Source organism: Dendrobates tinctorius, unplaced genomic scaffold (genome assembly GCF_039654945.1).
Source record: "Dendrobates tinctorius isolate UK_male_01 unplaced genomic scaffold, ASM3965494v1 ptg000062l, whole genome shotgun sequence".
Classification (NCBI taxonomy): Eukaryota; Metazoa; Chordata; class Amphibia; order Anura; family Dendrobatidae; genus Dendrobates; species Dendrobates tinctorius.
Window position 1 is genome coordinate 20945396 of NW_027361730.1, and position 21729 is coordinate 20967124.

At 44.6% G+C, this 21729-nt stretch overlaps 1 protein-coding gene across 1 annotated transcript in view; it reads right to left on the reverse strand.

Moving 5' to 3' along the window:
- The window catches only part of SLC28A2 (solute carrier family 28 member 2), a 143712-nt gene that overhangs the window by 12284 nt on the left and 109699 nt on the right, over window positions 1–21729 (reverse strand). Inside the window, exons 15-17 of the mRNA XM_073579367.1 lie at window positions 6085–6166; window positions 5759–5857; window positions 4841–4955 (exon numbers count right to left, since the gene is read on the reverse strand). Coding sequence (XP_073435468.1) covers window positions 4841–4955; window positions 5759–5857; window positions 6085–6166 — 296 coding nt within the window. The remainder of the gene's footprint in view (window positions 1–4840; window positions 4956–5758; window positions 5858–6084; window positions 6167–21729) is intronic.

Genomic DNA, 21729 nt, shown 5'->3' on the forward strand with positions numbered 1-21729 from the left:
ACACACACATTCTGTATACGCTGTACGCACCACACACACAAACACACACTGTATATGCCATATACATCACACACACACATACATACTGTATGCGCCGTACGCACCACACACACACTGTGTACGCCATACGCACCACACAAACACACACTGTATATGCCGTACACACCACACACACACACACTGTATATGTCATGTGCACCACACACACACACTCTGTATACGCTGTACGCACCACACACAAAAACACACACTGTATATGCCATATACATCACACACACATACATACTGTATGCGCCGTACGCACCACACACACACTGTGTACGCCATACGCACCACACAAACACACACTGTATATGCCGTACACACCACACACACACACTGTATATGTCATGTGCACCACACACACACACTCTGTATACGCTGTACGCACCACACACACAAACACACACTGTATATGCCATATACATCACACACACACACATACATACTGTATGCGCCGTACGCACCACACACACACTGTGTACGCCATACGCACCACACAAACACACACTGTATATGCCGTACACACCACACACACACACACACTGTATATGTCATGTGCACCACACACACACTCTGTATACGCTGTACACACCACACACAAAAACACACACTGTATATGCCATATACATCACACACACATACATACTGTATGCGCCGTACGCACCACACACACACTGTGTACGCCATACGCACCACACAAACACACACTGTATATGCCGTACACACCACACACACACACACACTGTATATGCCGTACACACCACACACATACACACTGTATATGCCATGTGCACCACACACCACACACACATACACTGTATACACCATACACAGCCTCTTGCGCGGTACCTCCAGCAGAACACCATCGCGAACATGCCGCCACCGGTATCAGCCGAATGATTCACTGACCGCCGCCATCTTTGCACAGGAGGAGCGCATGCACAGTTTTAATGTGACCACTGCTATCTGTCTGCACAAAGATGGCTGCGGTGTGATTTACTGCGCCTGCGTGAATACCGCGCAGGCACAGTGAATCATTCGACTGATCCCGGTGGCTGACGCGCGACTTGTCTACAGGCAGAGGAAGTCGGTCACATTAAAGGGGTTTTCCCACAAACGAAAGTTAATTTTAAAAATTGTTTGTGTCTGTCCATGTATGGAGCATACCACATCTCTTGGGCAGGGGAGGAAGCAAAAGACAATACTGACATTACAGCAGGGGATCACAGAGGATTCATTTTGTGAGGTAAAATATTTCATGACTGCTTTTAAACAATATTTTACCTCACAAAATGTATCCTCTGTGATCTCCTGCTGTAATGTCAGTATTTTCTTTTGCTTCCTCCCCTGCCCAGGAGCTGTGGTATGTTCTGTACACAGTCAGACAAAGACAATTTTTAAAATAAACTTTCATTTGTTGGAGAAACTCTTTAAAAAGCAAATATCAATGCCAACATGGCTCCTCCTAAAAAGTACACAATGAAAATTAAAGGAAAGCAACAAAGGCCATGGGGAAAGAGTGGATAGGTGGGTGAGCACATGGGGGGGAGAGATACTCAATGCTGCAAAACCTGCCCCCATTGTGACATTACCGCCCTCCCGTTGCGATAGTATCGGACCTCCATCTACAGTTGTGGCCAAAAGTATTGACACCCCTGCAATTTTGTCAGATAATACTCAGTTTGTTCCTGAAAATGATTGCAAACACAAATTCTTTGGTATTATTATCTTCATTTAATTTGTCTTAAATGAAAAAATACAAAAGAGAATGAAGCAAAAAGCAAAACATTGATCATTTCACACAAAACTCCAAAAATGGCCCAGACAAAAGTATTGGCACACTCAGCCTAATACTTGGTTGCACAACCTTTAGCCAAAATAACTGCGACCAACCACTTCCGGTAACCATCAATGAGTTTCTTACAATGCTCTGCTGGAATTTTAGACCATTCTTCTTTGGCAAACTGCTCCAGGTCCTTGATATTAGAAGGGTGCCTTCTCCAAACTGCCATTTTTTGATCTCTCCACAGGTGTTCTATGGGATTCAGGTCTGGACTCATTGCTGGCCACCTTAGAAGTCTCCAGTGCTTTCTCTCAAACCATTTTCTAGTGCTTTTTGAAGTGTGTTTTGGGTCATTGTCCTGCTGGAAGACCCATGACCTCTGAGGGAGACACAGCTTTCTCACACTGGGCTCTACATTATGCTGCAAAATTTGTTGGTAGTCTTCAGACTTCATAATGCCATGCACACGGTCAAGCAGTCCAGTGCCAGAGGCAGCAAAGCAACCCCAAAACATCAGGGAACCTCCGCCATGTTTGACTGGAGGGACCGTGTTTTTTTCTTTGAATGCCTCGTTTTTTCTCCTGTAAACTCTATGTTGATGCCTTGGCCCAAAAAGCTCTACTTTTGTCTCATCTGACCAGAGAACATTCTTCCAAAACGTTTTAGGCTTTTTCAGGAAGTTTTGGCAAACTCCAGCCTGGCTTTTTTATGTCTCGGGGTAAGAAGTGGGGTCTTCCTGGGTCTCCTACCATACAGTCCCTTTTCATTCAGATGCCGATGGATAGTACGGGTTGACACTGTTGTACCCTCGGACTGCAGGGCAGCTTGAACTTGTTTGGATGTTAGTCGAGGTTCTTTATCCAACATCCGCACAATCTTGCGTTGAAATCTCTTGTCAATTTTTCTTTTCCATCCACATCTAGGGAGGTTAGCCACAGTGCCATGGGCTTTAAACTTCTTGATGACACTGCGCACGGTAGACACAGGAACATTCAGGTCTTTGGAGATGGACTTGTAGCCTTGAGATTGCTCATGCTTCCTCACAATTTGGTTTCTCAAATCCTCAGACAGTTCTTTGGTCTTCTTTCTTTTTTCCATGCTCAATGTGGTACACACAAGGACACAGGACAGAGGTTGAGTCAACTTTAATCCATGTCAACTGGCTGCAAGTGTGATTTACTTATTAAAACAAAATGATACTCGCGCTGTGAATCAATGGAGAATAAATATATATATATATACAGTATATATATATATATATATATATAGTTACCTGTAGGATCATTGCAATAAACTCATAAGCATTAGATGTTAGAAGATACTGAGTATTGATGGATCAGACTACAAAAAGACAAAGCAAAACATAAGTTTTACATCTGAAAATGCAAAGTCATATCCAAAAAAAAAAAAAAGTGTGATGTGTCCAGGTTAGACTCTAGTGACTAAGAGCATGGTTGGTATTGCATTCTAATAGTTAATTAAAAACACCTACCATATACTGTAACTATGCAGACATAAATAAAAACAGAAACAAACATACTGGGGGAACCATAAAGTGCTATAAATGTAACTTGCACTTGTAGCTTTTGCTTTGTCTTTTTGTAGTCTGATCCATCAATACTCAGTATCTTCTAACATCTAATGCTTATGAGTTTATTGCCTTGATCCTACAGGTAACTATATATATATATATATATATATATATTTTTTTTTATTCTCCATTGATTCACAGCGCGAGTATCATTTTGTTTAAATTGTTTATTTTCACCCCTGGTGGTGTGGGGGTTTCTTACTCGCTGCTGAATCAACCCTGCACTCTAGCGCCATTGGTATATTATATATATTTTGTGATTTAGTTATTGCCAACACCTGTTAGGTGCCACAGGTAAGTTACAGGTGCTGTTAATTACACAAATTAGAGAAGCATCACATGATTTTTCGAACAGTGCCAATACTTTTGTCCACCCTCTTTTTTATGTTTGGTGTGGAATTATATCCAATTTGGCTTTAGGACAATTCTTTTTGTGTTTTTTCATTTAAGACAAATTAAATGAAGATAATAATACCAAAGAATTTGTGTTTGCAATCATTTTCTGGAAGAAACTGAGTATTATCTGACAAAATTGCAGGGGTGTCAGTACTTTTGGCCACAACTGTAGTTTTAATCCTAAATGTCTATCTATTTAATGTCATAACATAATCTCTTTTCTAATATATTTTAATTAAAAGGTCCCTATCATTCCCTCACTATGATATCTAAATCCTTTATTTTAATTTTTACTACTTCCTCTTTGATAACGCTTAATTTGAGAATTGCAGTGCATCATCAGGTGGTAAAGGCTGTGGTCACTGCTGCAACCTCTGCCCCTCTCTAAAATGAAGTGTCATCAGTGATGTCTGTGTTAGAGGCTGGGCTAGTCCCAGCTTTATTGAGCATGCATCAGTTGTCTTTTTCAACATATGTTCAGAAGATTCTTATCACTGTGCAATATGCACAGTGACAGTGCGCTCCCTCGCCAGCTCTGATCACAAGTGACATGCCAGCAACAGAGTGCACTGTTAGTACACATGGTAAGAAGATTACCCAGTGTGCAGGACAATTAGAGGTGACATGTGGCCTCACTTGCAGGGGTAGTATTGGTCTCTGCTATTCTTGTACACTGGGTAATCGTTATCAAAGAGGAAGTAGTGAAAAAAAATAAAAGCAATTAGAGCAGTGAGGGAATGGTAGACACTTTTTACTTAAAGTACATTAGAAAATAGATCAGATTAAGACATTAAATAGATAGGCATTTAGGATTAAACTAAATGCTAGCTTTGAACCATCCCTTTAAATTTAACAGGAGCATGAGGAATAGCCAGAATCATAGAATGCACTTTGACTTGTGGCTTACTTGTGGTTCCACTAATGTTTTTCCTGAGTTCACTTGACCAAGTGATTAATAGACAATCCCTTTTTGTCTTGCAATTACATTCATTATTACAGTCATTAAGATATATGTTAGTCATACTAACCTTTCATAAATGTCCTTACAACAGACATAAAGATGATAGGTTTTGTTCCAATTAACATCCATATCTCCGAGAAATGGTATGCAATTCACACCATCTCTTGGAGTGAACAATATTCCTGCAATATAAAATAATGTTGATGAGTTATAGATGGTAAACAAGTTATCAGAATAGTTACTGGCTCTGATAACCTCCTGGCCACTCCAATAGTGCTGATACGCACAAATACAACTATTAAGTACACATTAATTATAATAATGGAGAACACAGCTATTAAGATCCATAACGCACACTCTTCCGACTCAGTCCTCTGGATAGAGTCAAATGTTGGGGCTGTGGTGCATTTTTTCTGCTACGGATTTTCAGGATTTCAGCTAACACACAGCAGTTTTCTTGCAGTTCTATTGAAATTGTGGGTAAACCAAAAAAATACACTTTTTTCTGTATAACATTAGAAAATCACAGTGAAAAACAGCAATGTGGCCACGCTGAGGCTTCAGCATGTTAACACGGCCTAAATCACTTGGATGAGTGTTTCTTTTCATGTGAATTTATCTCAATGATAAGAGGGGAATAAATCCAACACTTGCATGGAAAGCTCAGGAACGAACATGTTGATGTCTTTGTAGAGTCCTGCAAAATCCTGATTTTTACATGCCTATAAAAGCAGCAAATATTAATTAAGTAGACTGTAGACTGTGAGCCCTCGCGGGCAGGGTCCTCTCTCCTTCTGTACTTGTGCGTGCCTTGTTTTGCTCATGTTTATTGTACTTGTCTATATTTGCCCATTTCACAAGTAAAGCGCCATGGAATAAATGGCGCTATAAAATGTATCATAATAGTAGTAGTAATAATAATAATAATAATAATAATAATAAAAAGTACTGCAAAAGCAAAGAAAATAACACAAAAAACATGTACCTGCAATGCATGCATTAACAAATGATACACACGCTCCAGTCATCAAAGCCCGAACCACTACTTTGGCAAGGTCACCTTTACGCTCCTGAGCCATAGAGGCTGAGACACAAAAGGATTATGTTAATGGATGAGACACAAAAGGACTATGTTAATGGATTAATTACAAAATTAATGCAAAAGAATCATTAATAATAAACAACTTTACAGATCACTCAAACAAATCACTATACTGTAATGCTATCATTTTGTGAGGACTTCTTAGGGAATTATAGTGACATTTGATTTTTAACTCTATAATGCTTTATTTTATGGTAAGAAAAACTTACACAGTCCTCCTAGCATGATCCCAATTGAGCTGATATTGGCAAATCCACAAAGGGCAAATGTAGTGATGACCTCTGCTCGCTCCTGCAAAACACAACTGGTTTTACATCCCACTCATTAAAAAATAAAGCATAAATGAAAGCATCAGCAGCACATCAAACTTTATTTGTGAACAAGGTGGCATTTTCATTGGTAATTTAACATCAAAACTTTCTTGTATTCATTTTTCATGAAATTTAAGGAATCTTAACTCTTGCCACTCCACATTTTACCATGTGTACCAGGCTCACATCACCTGAGTGACACAACCTGTTCCTTCTCTACTGAATCAGTCATAATCTAGATAGGAGCCTATTGTGATTTAAGCTTAATTTAGTAGAACTGGAGGCATTTGGGTGCTATAGGCATTCGACAGATTCTAAAATGTACCTGTATGACATTTGTGTGAAATAAGCATTAGACCCAAGCTTTATTTGCACCAATTGCACATGATACAGTAAGATGTCAACTCCTCCTTCATATTCTGCATAACCAAAATAGACCTGTGAATGCATTTCCAAACAGTCATAAGTTCAAAACCACCTACCTACTATTGTGTTGGCCCCCTTGTGCCACCAAAACCGTTTCAATGCTTTGAAGCACGAATTCTACAACACCTGTGAAGTTGTTCTGTACAGTAGTATCAGGCCATTAGCAACAAACCTTTCAAATCCTATATATTGAGAAGTGTGGCCTCCATGAAGTCACATGCACCCAGCGTCCACATGATGTGAAAAAAAAGAAGACCTGTCAGACCAGACCTCCATGGTCCAATAATGATGGTCATTTGTCACAGGTGTGTCAGAGACTGCAGACCATCGCTCTGCATCTGTCTGTATATGGTCTCAGCAGTTTGCTTTGCAGACTTCTTCCTGGTCCTTCTGACTCTAGAACCCAGTGGAAAACTCCCCCGGATCTACTTGACATACCTGGACCAGGGTGCTTATAACTCACAGCTGGCTGCTGGGAGTTGCGGTTGATATTGCTATGACCATGTTGAGGCTTGTAGCTATTGCTGTTGGCTATCTTCCTCTCTGGTGTTTAGAGGACGTTGGTGTTTCTCTCTGAGTCTCCTCAAGCTAAGTGTTCCTCGTGTTTGTGTATCCCATCTGTCTTTAGTGGTAGTCGGGATTGACTAGAGATTATCTTGTCCACCCCTATGAGAGCTTATCTGCAGGGTCAGGCAGGGATTAGGTATCCTGCTCGGCAACAGGTGCAGAACCTATATAGGGACAGTAGAGCAGACAGGGTGACATTAGATCTGCCTAAGGGTCTCCATTCCCCCCTTCCCTAGTGTTTAGTGCTCTTTCCCTTATCCCTTTGAGTTGCACTTAGCCTTTCCTACACGTTGTGTGACATTATCAACCGCCATTCACGTTTGCAAAAAACAACTGACACTTTTTTGTTTTTGTCTGTGTGGGGTTTTTTTTCTTTTGCTCGGTTTATGAATCCCATTGCTGTGCTAGCAGAGCAGGTACAGAGGATGCCACTGGAGGTGATTGACCTTCGTCCTGAAGTCCAGCAGCAAAGGCAGTGACTTCAGGCTCCTATTGTGGAGGACGCTGCGGGTTGGCCGGTCCAGCTTGAACCCAAAATTTTCCTCCTGGACAGGTTTTCTGGGGATAGGGACAAGTTTTTTATATTTAAGAAGGCATGCAAATTGTACTTTAAACTTCGTCCTTACTCCTCTGGAGATGAGGAGCAATGAGTAGGAATTATTATTTCACTGTTGCAGGGGGAACCTCAGTCCTGTTAATGAGCAGGGGTAGGTGTACCAATATCAATATCTCATATGTAGCAAATTGGTATGGAATATATTAAAACATAACTTTTATTAGGTCATTAAAAACAATTAAAGTGCCAAAAACGTGCCCAAAAAGTACTTGTGCATAGTGCAATAAAACAGCAACCTGTGCTTTGCCGCCTATGCCTCTCTTTTGAGAATGACAAGAAATAGTTAACAATATATCCAGCTGTGTCCTAATGTACCTTGGTATTAATCCAAGTGTCAATAACACATTATCCCAGCTTATTCAAAATAGAAATTTGTTTTTATATACCATCCGTATTGGACTTAATTATATCGCCAGAGCCAATCTCAACCATTTATGGCCTCAATTTCAGCAATATATATGTCCTTCATACACATAGGGTGGACTTTTATTTTCTAGTAACATGCCTAGGAACATAATTACATTAGTAAAACAGTGTAATATACACAACACCCATGGAGCACAGTGTGTTGGAGCATTGCATTCCTCCACAAATACCGCAATCATGCTGCTCTCATGGTGAACAATAGAAAAATCACACTGTACTTATCTTAGGTCTCATACTCCTGTATAACAATGCCTATGGTACGCTCATATAAGGGGGACTTCCAGGCTCAGCATATTCTCATGCCCATATAGGTGGCCTTTATCCCCACATATGTCTCCCAACGCGTTTCATCTTGTATAGATTCATCAGGGGAATAATGACATTTTATCCTGAGACGTAGAGCACATGTTCTCCTTCCACTTGCCTTCTATATTTAAGCATCCCGAAATCTGTTACCGTTTCTGGGCGCCACACATGACACTTCCGGTATACAAAGAGTACTGGTTCCCAGATGAATCACCTGCCCCACTTCCTGGGCTTGTCTGGGAACACAGGACGTCACATCCGGTCTATGCAGCATTGCATCGTATGCCCCACTTCCTGGGTTTGTCTTAGATCCAATGTTGTCATATCCGGTCTCTGTGGAGCAGTGTCATCAATACACTACGCACACATGATGCGACGGTGCCCATGGAAACCTGATGCTACATCAGAGTGTTAAAGCGCCAGCACATTTTGCGCAATATTCCATAAAGGGCACAAATAATAAAACCATATCGCTCCCCATGTATACATGGTCATTACTTTCCTGATATTGTGGGGGCGTATACAGTATATAAATAGTATCAGCATAATAATATTACGATTCTTTCTGATTAACCCATATAATAGACATTTTCAGTGATTTCCCACAGCCACTTAATTAAGCACTATATCAATAGAAAAAGCGAAATAGACTTGTTCAGGGCAAGATTCCACAACAAAAAAATAGGATGCGTGAATTTCAAAACATTAAGGATATATGTGATGCATGGTCATATAAGGACACCACGGACTTTCTTTATATCAGTGGAAAAATAGAAAGGGTGCTCACTATGTCTCACCCTATTATTCCCTCTGTACCTGTCACCTACCTACCGTGGAGGTTGGCACCATAAAATCCGGTGCAAGTTGCGCCCCCACTCAACAGCGGCTCTCCCTGAGTACATGACCCTGTTAAATTTCTCCCTACAAGAAGGAAGAAAAGGTAAGTAATTCATTGAGTCCCTTGGGGTGCACTGTTTGTAGGGAGAAAATCCAAAACGTTTCTCTTTGAAGAATTCGTTTATCCCAGTCACCTCCCCTTTGATTTTTAGGAACTCTTTCAATACCCATGAAACTGACAGCCTTAACGTCCCCATTGTGGGCCTGATTAATATGGTTGGCTACTGGAGTGTCCCGTTTGTTTAAAATGTCTCTGTGATATTCTCCTACTCTTACTCTGAGCTCTCTTTTTGTTTTACCAATATACTCTAGGCCACACCTGCAGTCTGCAGGTCATTTTATATACGACCCCTACCGATCTGCAATTAATGAATTGACGAATGGAGTAGATCTTTCCTGTACATTGCTATGAAATTCGTTGTCTTGTTGAATCGATATGCAGTATTTGCAACTGCCGCATTTATAGCACCCTTTGGGTTGTGTGCCTAACCATGTAGAACTAGTTGAAGTGTTCGGGTTAAAATGGCTGCGGACCAACCTATCCTTAATAGAGCGACCCTTCCTGCATGTTATTTGTGGATTTTGATTATTGATTATATGATTATCTAGTTGGGGTTCCGATTGTTGAATCTGTTCCTCAGTGGGTAGTTTGAGTCTAAAAAATGTTCCCTCTGAGGGGAGCCTCGACCTGTTCCTCTGCCCCCACATAGGCCGCCCCTTCCTCTAGCTCTCCCTCTCCCGTTTTAAATCTAACCTCTGAGTCTGAAAACAATTCCACAATCGGAACCCCAACTAGATAATCATGTAATCAATATATCATATATCACATACGTCGCTTGGCAAGTGAAAAGGTTTTAAATACTAGAGTAGGACTGTCCCACAAGGGTTGCCGTGACGTGGCGGGATGGCTTGTACATTATTTTGATCAAAATTATGTTTACTAAATACCCTTACTATTATTATTACCTTTATGCATTATTTGCAGTTTATTTTTTACTTTTTTATTTTAGCATATTTGTGTTTTTTGCTTTTTGTTTTCTCTGGTTAATGGTCATGTGTTAATATGCACTTACATTGTGCATACACATTAACTTACTTTCTCAGTTCAGACTCCAGTTTTTTGTTTTTTAATAACATAAGACTGAAGGTGGGGTCTTCGGATTATGAAATAATCCCTTGTTATGTCCTGAAGGGTCTTCACACTCCAATGGTTCTGGGTTTTCCCTGGTTGGTGAAACATAATCCAACTGTGGATTGGCAATCCAGAGAGATTCTAAAGTGGGGAGATTACTGTCATGGTAACTGCCTAAACGTTTCCCCTTCTGCTATATCTATGTATCACCTGCACAGGGAAATGTCAGAGCAGCTACCGGTATACTGGAGCTTACAGACACTCAGGGTATGTGCACACGCTGCGGATTCTGCTGCGTTTCCGCAGCGGTTTTGGCCGCTGCGGACCCGCAGCAGTTTTAGCTGCGGTGTACAGTACCATTCAAATGAATGGTGAAAAAAAAAACGCAGAAAGAAGTGACATGTCAATTCTTTCTGCGGAATCCGCAGCGGGTTCCTATCTCCACCATTGTGGAGATGGTGAATCCGCAGGACCAAACCACAGGCAAAACCGCAGATAATCCGCAGGTCTTTTGACCTGCGGTTTATCTGCGGTTTTTGCAAAATCCGTGCGGATTAATCCGCAGCGGATTCCGCAGCGTCTGCACACACCCTAAGAAGAGTTTTGCAGCTGCTGTTAAACAGGGACCTACAGACATTAACCGTTTTTCCCCTGAGCGGCAGTAGACTACAATTCCCAGGGACCGTTGTTTCAGTCAGATAATAATAATAAATTTCATTTCTATAGCGCCGACATATTCCGTAGCACTTTACATTTCAGAGGGGACTTGTACAGACAATAGACATTACAGCATAACAATAATCACATAGATCATAACAGATACCAAGAGGAATGAGGGCCCTGCTCGCAAGCTTACAATCTATGAGGAAAAAAAAGGAAGGCACGAAAGGTGGGTGGTAACAGTTGCCCTGATTGTATGGACCAGCCATAATGTTAAGTGTGTAACAGTACAGACAAAGAGGGCTAATGGATGCATAAAGCATGTGGGAACATGATGCGGGGAACCTGGTTACGGTAAAAACTTTTGGCTGTGCCACACAGGGATAGATTAGGTTAATGTGTTGAGGCGGTAGGCCAGTCTGAATAAATAAGTTTTCAGGGCACGCTTAAAATTGTGGGGATTGGGGACTAATCGTAATGACCTGGGAAGTGCATTCCAAAAAATTGGCGCAGCACATGTATAGTCTTGGAGTGGGAGGTTCTGATTATTGTGGATGCTAACTTCTGGTCATCAGCAGAACGGAGGGCATGGGTAGGGTGGCATACTGAAACAAGGGAGGAGATGTAGGGTGGTGCTGAGGCATGGAGGGCTTTGTGGGTGAGGGTAATAAGTTTGTACTGGATTCTGGAGTGGATGGGTAGCCAGTGTAATGACTGGCACAAGGTAGAGGCATTGGTGTAACGATTGGCGAGGAATATGATCCTGGCAGCAGCATTCAAGATAGATTGGAGGGGGGAGAGTTTGGTAAGAGTGAGACCGATTAGTAGAGAGTTACAATAGTCGAGACGAGAATGAATAAGAGAAACAGTAAGAGTTTTTGCGGAGTCAAAAGTAAGAAAAGGTCGAATTCTAGAAATGTTTTTGAGGTGCAGATAGATAACAAGAGCGAGCCAGTGATCGTATGTGGGGGACAAAGGAAAGCTTGGAGTCAAGTATGACCCCAAGACAACGGGCATGTTGCTGGGGAGTAATAGTGGAACCACACACGGAAATGGCAATGTCGGGTATAGGTACATTAGTAGCGGGAGGAAACACAAGGAGTTCAGTCTTTCACAGGTTCAGTTTCAGATATAGTGAGGACATGATGTTAGACACAGCATTTAGACAATCGCTGGTGTTTTCTAGAAAGGCAGGCGTGATGTCAGGAGAAGAAGCATATAATTGGGTGTCATCAGCATAGAGATGGTACTGGAAACCAAATCTACTGATTGCTTGACCAATAGGGGCAGTGTACAAAGAGAAGAGGAGGGGGCCTAGGACTGATCCTTGAGGAACTCCAACAGTAAGGAGAAGATGAGAGGAGGAGGAGACAGCAAAAGATACAGTAAAGGAGCGGTCAGAGAGATAGGAGGAGAACCAGGAGAGAACGGTGTCCTTGAGGCCAATGGAATGGAGCATAGTGAGGAGGAGCTGATGATCCACAGTGTCGAATGCTGCAGAGAGATCCAAGAGAATTAGCATGGAGTAATGACCATTTGATTTAGCTGTTAGTAGATCATTAGAGACTTTAGTGAGGGCAGTTTCAGTAGAGTGTAAAGAGCGGAAACCGGATTGGAGAGGGTCGAGAAGAGAGTTATCAAAGAGATAGCGGATAAGACGGGAGTGGACCAGGCGTTCCAGGAGTGGTCGAGGGATGGTTTTTTAAGTAGTGGATGTATGATGGCATGCTTAAATGAGGAGGGAAAGATACCGGAAGAGAGAGGTTAAATATTTTAGTTAGGTGGGGGGTGACAGCAGGGGAAAGGGACTGGAGGAGATGTGATGGAAATGGGTCACTGGTGCAAGTGATTGGGCGAGACAATGCAAGGAGCCTGCTTACTTCTTCTTCTGTGACTGGTTCAAAATTAGAGAGTGAGCTAGATGCAGTGGGGAGGGAGGACAGTGCATGGTATGAGGTGATTGGGAGATAATTTCCTGTCGGATCTGGTCAATTTTTTCTTTGAAGTAATTGGCCAGATCGTCAGCTCGAAGCTCTGTGGTTGGGGCCTGTACTCTTGGGTTGAGTAGAGAATGAAAAGTGTCAAAGAGACGTTTAGGGTTATTGGACAGTGAGGTGATGAGGGTGTTGAAATAGGTTTGAATGGAGAGGTGAAGGGCAGTGTTGTATGTTCAAAGCATAAACTTATAATGGATGAAATCTTCGGGTAGGTTGGATTTTCTCCACAGACGTTCGGCGCACCTGGAGCACCGCTGCAGGAAACGTGTTTGCAGGGTGTGCCAGGGTTGTCGCCATCTGTGTTGTGGTGTTCTATGTCAGATGACACGGCCTGGAAGGATAGAAGGAGAGAGAGTGGATTGGAGGAGGAGGGACTTGGGGGGAGGGAGCAGGGCAAGAAGTGAAAGTAGATGTTCAGAGGAGAAGGAGCGTGGCAGCTTGCTGTAAGAGATGGAGCGGTGTGGATCTGCATTCCTCTACGCTGCAGAGTGTGGCGGCCCCCACAGAGTTACCCGCGCTGCTGGAGAGAGCGCAGTTCTGTCACCCTTTGAGGCAATTAACATCAAAGACCCGGAGAGTTCTGCCAGCACTCCCACCGCATAAAGGCCTAAATCCTGCCGCCCCCAGCTGGTGTTCAGAGAACCCTCCGAGACACACAGTGAGTGCCCTTCTGAGACTTGTGGTTCTACCAGCGCTATTTACAGTGAGTACAGTACAACCCAGACTATTGACAGTAATATTCATCTAAGTTCTAATTTGCGTGCCAACATCCGCGGCAACTGGGCCCCAACGTTTGGACTTAGTTAATACCAAAGGGGGGAACCTGCTACATTATATTTGCAGGGTTGGAGTAGAAGTAGACTGTGATGTGTATATGACTTTTATAGAGCACTGTTACTTGTATTGTATGTTATTCCTTTAAACCCACCTCAATTCTGCTGCATAGCAATAAGCCTGTTAAACGGTTTTACTCCTGTTCCTTGGGTGTGTATACTGAGCTGTGGCAGGGGTTTCTCAAATCAGTCCCTGGCAGAAGATAACTGTCCTTCTGCAGTCCCAGAGAGAGAGCTCCAATCAAGATTCAGGTGGAGGCGCAGCGCCCTAGAGAGGTGAGACCCCCATAACACCCAGTGTATCATGGTAGCCCTAAAAGGGTGTTACAGTGGAGGCACTGCTGAGATTCCAAAACTAACGCAGGAGTATTTACTATGGAGACTTTAACAGAGCAAGAAGTGCATTTGTGGTACGAAGAGATGGATGTTACAGCTAAACAAAGCTTTGCAGTGAGGGGTGAGCTCTGTGATGCGTCTGATGAAGAGATACTGAAAATAGTTAACCGACTCACTGAACTTGCCGACCCTAAAGTGGTCGACCGCAGGAAGGAAAAGGGGGGACCGTTACCCACAGTCCTTATCTCAACCGGGCAGATCTTGAGGAAAGAATATTTCCCATCCATGATAGCCATGTCCCCAGAGTATGGTCGACAATTGAAGATCACTTGGCCTACTGAGTCCGAAGTGGAGACCCGGCAACAGGAATCAACTACTTAGCCTAGAAAGACTAGTATAGGTCTGCCCTTTACTCCACTGAGCTAGTCAGGAAGAGACAGTGGCCCCTGCTGATGTGCTTATGACAGCTATGGAAAAGTTAGTCAGTCAGTTTGCAAAGATGCAGCCAGAAGGGAACTACCGTCGTCGAGGAACTTTCTCGAGTGCCCTCCCCACCCCTTCTGGAGAAGAAGTATATGATACTTGGAGGGATGTCACTTTACTATGCTTAGAAGAGTGGCAGTGCACTGATGCCGTAAAGAAGCAGAGAATAGTAGAACGTTTGAGGGGTACTGCTATGGAAGTGGTGCAAGCTGCTTGGCGGAGAAAGCCACAAGCAACTTATCAAGATTATATGAGTGCTTTAGAAGATGCTTTTGGATCCCCTGAAGATGCTACTGATCTTCTCTATAAACTCCGTACCACCTACCAACTGCCAGATGAGAAGATGTCCGACTATCTCTACCGACTAGACAAGCTGGTTCATAGAATAGTATCTAAAGGTGGAGTCAGCCCTAAAGAAGTTGATCAGTGTCATTTAGAACAAGTACTCAGAGGAGCTCTGACGCATGATCCAATTCCCCAGCGGATGAGGTCTTGTGATAGAGAGAAGACTCCTGGTTCTTTTCATGAGCTGCTTAAGGAAGTTCGCAAGGAAGAGGTTATTTTGGCCACAAGAGAGAAGACATCCCCTCGGGTGACTACTGTTGCCCTGAAGCCAGCAGCCGACTGCCAAGAGATGGAACTGTTGAAAGTCATCGAGAAACAGGGGGAGCAGATTACACAATTGTTAAGTGCCCAGGCCAAGACAATACAGCGGCTACAAAGTGCTGCGGAGGTAGCCGAGAAGCAAACCCTGGTTTCAGGAAGCGAGAACGATGACCTCTGTAGAGTAAAGAGTAGGAAACCAGAAGGGAGCTTTGTCTGTGGGAGTCCAGGCCACATGGCTTGTGTGTGCCGAAGAGGTGGAGCTCAAAGAACTCTTCACATCTTCCCCATCACACTCAGAGGCAGTCGGGAAACGGGAAAGGGGGCCAGTAGAACCCCATACTGCGCCCCCATCAACAGCTAAGAACTACTCTACCGCCCCATCCAATAGTGCCTCATCGAAAACACTGCCTGAAGGTTTAGTGGGACCAGCCCCACATGTCCCTGCATACATCAATGGTCAACCTTGTACAGTATTGCTGTATAGCGGGTCTCAAGTGTCCATCATCTTCGAAGGACGGTACAAGAGATATTTATCCAACGTGCCTCTGAAACCGTTGTCTGGACTCGTGGTGTGGGGACTGAGTGAGCACAGCTACCCCTGCAGAGGGTACGTGTCTGTGACACTACGATTCCCAAAGACTGTTGTTGGAGTGGATAAAGAGATACCCATCATAGCGCTAATCTGCCCGGAGGCTGAGGTAGATGAGAGACCAACACTTGTCATAGTGGGAACAAATGCTAACATCTTCCGTACGTTAGCTCAGTGGTGTCGGGAAGTTGGGGGAGAAAATTACTCGCAGACCCTATCCATCCACCCAGTCTATTTGGAATCCTATGTGAGAACGGAGGAGGAGAAGAGGGAACTACAGCCTGAAAGCTTTGACCCTTGTTTTGAAGGAAGTGAGCTGAAAGGAGAAGAAAGGAGGCTGGTCATCGACGGCATGATGATGCGGGGGGCAGTTTTCTCTTTGGGCGAATGGGACATGGGCCTCGCCCAAGGAGTAGAGCATCGCATTTGGTTGAAGGATCAAAAGCCTTTCCGAGAGAGATCCCGAAGATTGGCCCCGGCGGATATCGAAGATGTCAGGTGACATCTATGCGGTATGTTAGACACAGGAGTCATCATAGAGTCTAGTAGCTCCTATGCTTTCCCTATCGTGATAGCTCGGAAAAAAAATGGAGCTATTCGGATGTGTGTGGATTATCGTACCTTGAACAAACGTATGGTCCCTGACCAGTACACTGTGCCCCGAATCGATGAAGCTTTGGATTGTCTGCAAGGGAGTCAATGGTTTTCTGTGTTAGATCTCCGGAGTGGCTACTATCAGATACCCATGTCAAAAGAAGATCAAGAGAAGACCGCTTTTATCAGCCCCATTGGGTTCTTCGAGTTTCAGAGACTGCCTCAAGGACTGACAGGTGCTCTGGCCACTTTTCAGAGATGTATGGACAAAGTAGTGGGGGACATGCACTTACGTGAGGTCCTGGTTTATCTAGATGATCTTATTGTTTTTGGGAAGACTCTGGAAGAACACAACCAGCGGTTGTTCAAGGTGCTGGATCGGTTGAAGGAGGCTGGGTTGAAGTTGTCCCTTGACAAGTGCCGGATTTGCCAGACGACTGTGAAATATGTGGGGCACATAGTCAGCAGAGAAGGAATTTCCACTGATCCCGCCAAAGTGGAGGCTGTTGTAAACTGGCCTAAGCCCACCAAACTGAAGGAGCTTAGGTCCTTTTTAGGATTTTGTGGATATTACCGAAGATTTGTACCCAAGTACTCTCGGATTGCGAAGCGCTAACTGTCCTTACCCAAGCGTATCCCCCTTCCGGGAGGACAGCCCACTCCTCAAAGTCAAGAAAGAGGGTCTACTTCCGAGTTGATGAACTTTTTGGGGAAAGATGGACACTGAAGTCATGTTTGACCCAAACTCCTCCAGTGTTGGCCTATGCAGACCCCAGTAAACCATATGTGTTACATGTAGATGCTTCTCTCGATGGACTAGGAGGGGTTCTCTACCAGGACCATGATGGCTGTCTGCGTCCCGTTTACTACACTAGTCGAGGATTGACTCCCAGTGAACGCAACTACCCAGCTCACAAACTGGAGTTTCTGGCTCTGAAATGGGCTGTAGTGGACACGCTGCATGACTACCTCTATGGGGTACACTTCGTGGTTCATACCGACAACAATCCATTAACCTACGGGAGAGCCACAGCAAAACTGGATGCCACGGGGTACCGGTGGCTTGTCGCACTCTCTTTGTATGATTTCAGCTTAAAATATCTACCAGGGATCAGTAACATTGATACAGACACCCTCTCTCGCCTGCCTAGGGAACCCTCAATTGAGGAAGAAGAGAGAGTATGGATAGAGGTCCCCGCCTCTGAGGTGAAGACTCTGTGCCATAGACATCAAACTAATGCCCTCCCTATGCAGTGCTGTGCTAAATTCTTGGGAGCATCCAGTGAAGCGCTCCTGTTGTTGTACTGCCAAGTGACAAATGTAACCCCAGACTCTCTGCCTCAACTGACTCGTAATCAAGTTAGAAAGGCGCAGCAGGAGGATCGGTTGGTGGGGGTAGTCCGATGGTGGGTTAAGAGGGGCTGGAGGCCCGAAAAGAATGCATTAAGAACAGAGGAGTCTGTCCTGCTGACTCGGCAGCTAGAGTCGCTAGTAGTAAGAAATGGACTCCTATACCAGGAGGCAAAGCGCCAGAAGGGAGGAGTCCGTAGACAGCTGGTGTTGCCCACCCGATTTTGGAGGATGGTCATGAAGTCCCTGCATGATGATCATGGACATCTTGGCATCGAGAAGACCACGGGTCTTGTGGCCGACCGATTTTACTGGCCTCGGATGGAAGCGGATATTGAAGAATACTGCAAATCATGCTCCCGATGTGTGTTGAGAAAAACCTTGCTTTTGAGAACAGCCCCCCCTTGTGAACATTACCAGTAATGGCCCACATGAGCTAGTGTGCATTGATTTCCTCTCCATCGAGCCTGATGAAAGCAATGTCAGTAATGTGTTAGTGGTCACTGACCATTTCACCCGACATGCCCAAGCCTAGCCCACTAAAGATCAAAGGGCAATTACTGTGGCAAAAACACTATGGGAGAAGTTCTTTGTACATTACGGGCTGCCGCATCCATACCGATCAAGGAAGAGATTTTGAAAGTAGACTAATCAAGGAGCTATGCGCCATCTGTGGGATCAAGAAATCCAGAACCACCCCATATCACCCCCAAGGGGACCCTCAACCTGAGAGGTTCAACAGTACCCTTCTGAACATGTTAGGCACTTTGGATCCCAGGAAGAAGGGACACTGGAGCAGGCATGTGAGTCAGTTGGTTCATGCCTACAATTGCACCACAAATGAGTCAACTGGATACTCGCCTTATTTCCTCATGTTTGGAAGAAAAGCCCGGCTACCAGTGGATATTAGTTTTGGGACATCCTTTGACAGTTCTAATGGGAAGACCTACTTAAAATAAGTGTCCCAGCTACAAGAAGATTTGAAAAAAGCTTACAGATTGGCAGAGCAGGCCTCTGGTTGGTCAGGGAGGTGCAATAAGACTCGCTATGACTGTAGAGTTCGAGAACAAGTTTTACTGCCTGGAGACAGAGTCCTTATCCAACTTCTGGGCCTTCCTGGGAAGCACAAGCTTGCTGATCGGTGTTGTCCTGATCCTTATGTGGTGATGGAGAAGCTGCCCGTTGTCCCGGCCTACAGAGTAAAGCCCAAGAAAGGGGGCGGAGCTGTCAAAACCAATCATCGACACCATCTGTTTCCTGTGGGAAAAACATCCCTTTACCACCATTGCCAATGCAAGGAGGTCATACCACCCTTCCGTGCAATAGGAGAAGTCGTAGGTGTGAACAACCACCCCAGCTTGGGGTTGCCTCAGGAGGAAGTGACAGCGAGTCTGGGGATGAATGGGAAATCGACGGTCAATGGAGTTACAGATGGACCGAGGACCCATGCCCCATAGGCGCGGGCCCTGTAAACCAGACTCCTGAAGTGGAAACACGTAAAAAGGACATTTGTCAGGAGGCTAGTGCGCTCTGCCCACAATCGGAGGAGAGTTCAGAAGAGGGACATTTATTGAATAAAGAGATCCATCCGGAAGAGTCCGTTTTGGAGAGACAAGAGTCGGGGGCTGAGGAGGGGGCCCCCTCGGTACACACTCGTCCCAAACGGGACACTAGGCCACCCATGATGCTGACCTATGATAGAATGGGACATACCACTGAGGTCCCCAGGCTGATGCACCCTAATTCAAATTCTGTTTGGCCTTATTTCTCGGTATCTCCCATGTGTCCAGGTGGTGTTTTGTGTGCATGTAAATTTGGTGTTAGTCAGGATGCCTTAACCCCCATTCGTGTTTCAGGTGGTGAGTCCTCATATCGTGATGGGACACTTTCAATGAATCACCAGGGGGGAGAATGTAACACCTGCACAGGGAACTGTCAGAGCAGCTACCAGCATACTGGAGCTTACAGACACTAAGAAGAGTTTTGCAGCTGCTGTGAAACAGGGACCTACTGTACAGACATTAACAGTTTTTCCCCTGAGTGGCAGTGGACTACAATTCCCAGGGACCCTTGCTTCAGTCAGATGACAAGGCCTGGAAGGATAGAAGGAGAGAGATTGGATTGGAGGAGGAAGGACTTGGGGGAGGGAGCTGGGCGGGAAGTGAAAGTAGATGTTCAGAGAAGGAGCATGGCAGCTTGCTGTAAGAGACGGAGCGGTGTGGCGGCCCCCGCTGAGATACCGGCGCTGCTGGAGAGAGCGTGGTTCTGTCACCCTTTGAGGCAATTAACATCAAAGACCCGGAGAGTTCTGCCGGCACTCCCACCGCATAAAGGCCTAAATCCTGCCGCCCCCAGCTTGTGGCCAGAGAACCCTCCGACCGTTTGAGACACACAGTGAGTGCTCTTCTGAGACTTGTGGTTCTACCAGCGCTATTTACAGTGAGTACACTACAACCCAGACTATTGACAGTAATATTCATCTAAGTGTACCAACGGTTCTAATTTGCGCGCCAACATCCGTGGCAACTGGGCCCCAACGTTTGGACTGAGTTAATACCAAAGAGGGGGAACCTGCTACATTATATTTGCAGGGTTGGAGTAGAAGTAGACTGTGATGTGTATATGACTTTTATAGAGCATTGTTACTTGTATTGTATGTTATTCCTTTAAACCCACCTCAATTCTGCTGCTTAGCAATGAAACTGTTAAACGGTTATACTCCTGTTCCTTGGGTGTGTGTACTGAGCTGTGGCAGGGGTTTCCCGAATCAGCCCCTGACAAAAGATAACTGTCCTTCTGCAGTCCCAGAGAGAGAGCTCCAATCAAGATTCGGGTGGAGGCGCAGCGTCCTAGAGAGGTGAGACCCCCCCATAACACCAGTGTACCGTGGTAACCCTAAAGGGGTGTTACATCTATAGGGACCTTACTAACATTTTTGTCTGGCTTTGAGGACCCTGCCCCAATTTTAGAGAAGGGGATAGGCTTTCCGGCCTTGAACACTGACCTGCAGAGTGAGGTGTTGTAGGCTCAAGGGGACGTCCTTGCTTCCTGCCCTTCGGGGAGGTTGTTTGTGCCGTCTAAATTGCTCCACAAAGTAACTGGAGAATATCATAACTCTGTACTTGTTGGCCACCCAGGTAATAAGGCAACAACAGACCTCATTTCTCGTTGTTTTTGGTGGCTGGGGTTGCATCGGAATGTGGTTGAGCAAGTGTCTACCTGCAATGTTTGCACACGTTCTAAAGTACCGCATACCCGTCTATCTGGTCCTGTTTTGCCACTACCTGTTCCTAACAAGGTCAGGAGAGACAGTTATAAACATATGACTGTCAGTAAATGTGTGCCAGGTCTGGACCTGCATGTGAAAGATTTTGTGTGGTTGTCTATTAGGAATCTCAGGTTAAGGTTCCATCCTGGAAGTTGGGACCTAGATTGATTCATTGGTCCCTATAAGATAACCGCCGTCATTGGTCCAGCAGTGTTTTGTCTTGAGCTACCTCAGGCTCCTAAAATCCACAATGTTTTTCACAGATCTTTGCTCAAGAGATATGTGGAACACCTTGAGCCCTCATCCCTACCACCTCTCCAAATAATGGTTGGTGGAAACCTAGAGTTTCAAATTTCGAGGATTGTAGATTCTCACCTCCAACGTCATTCCCTACAATATTTGGTGCATTGGAGGGGTTATGGTTCAGAGGAAAGGATATGAGAGTCTTCATCAGAGG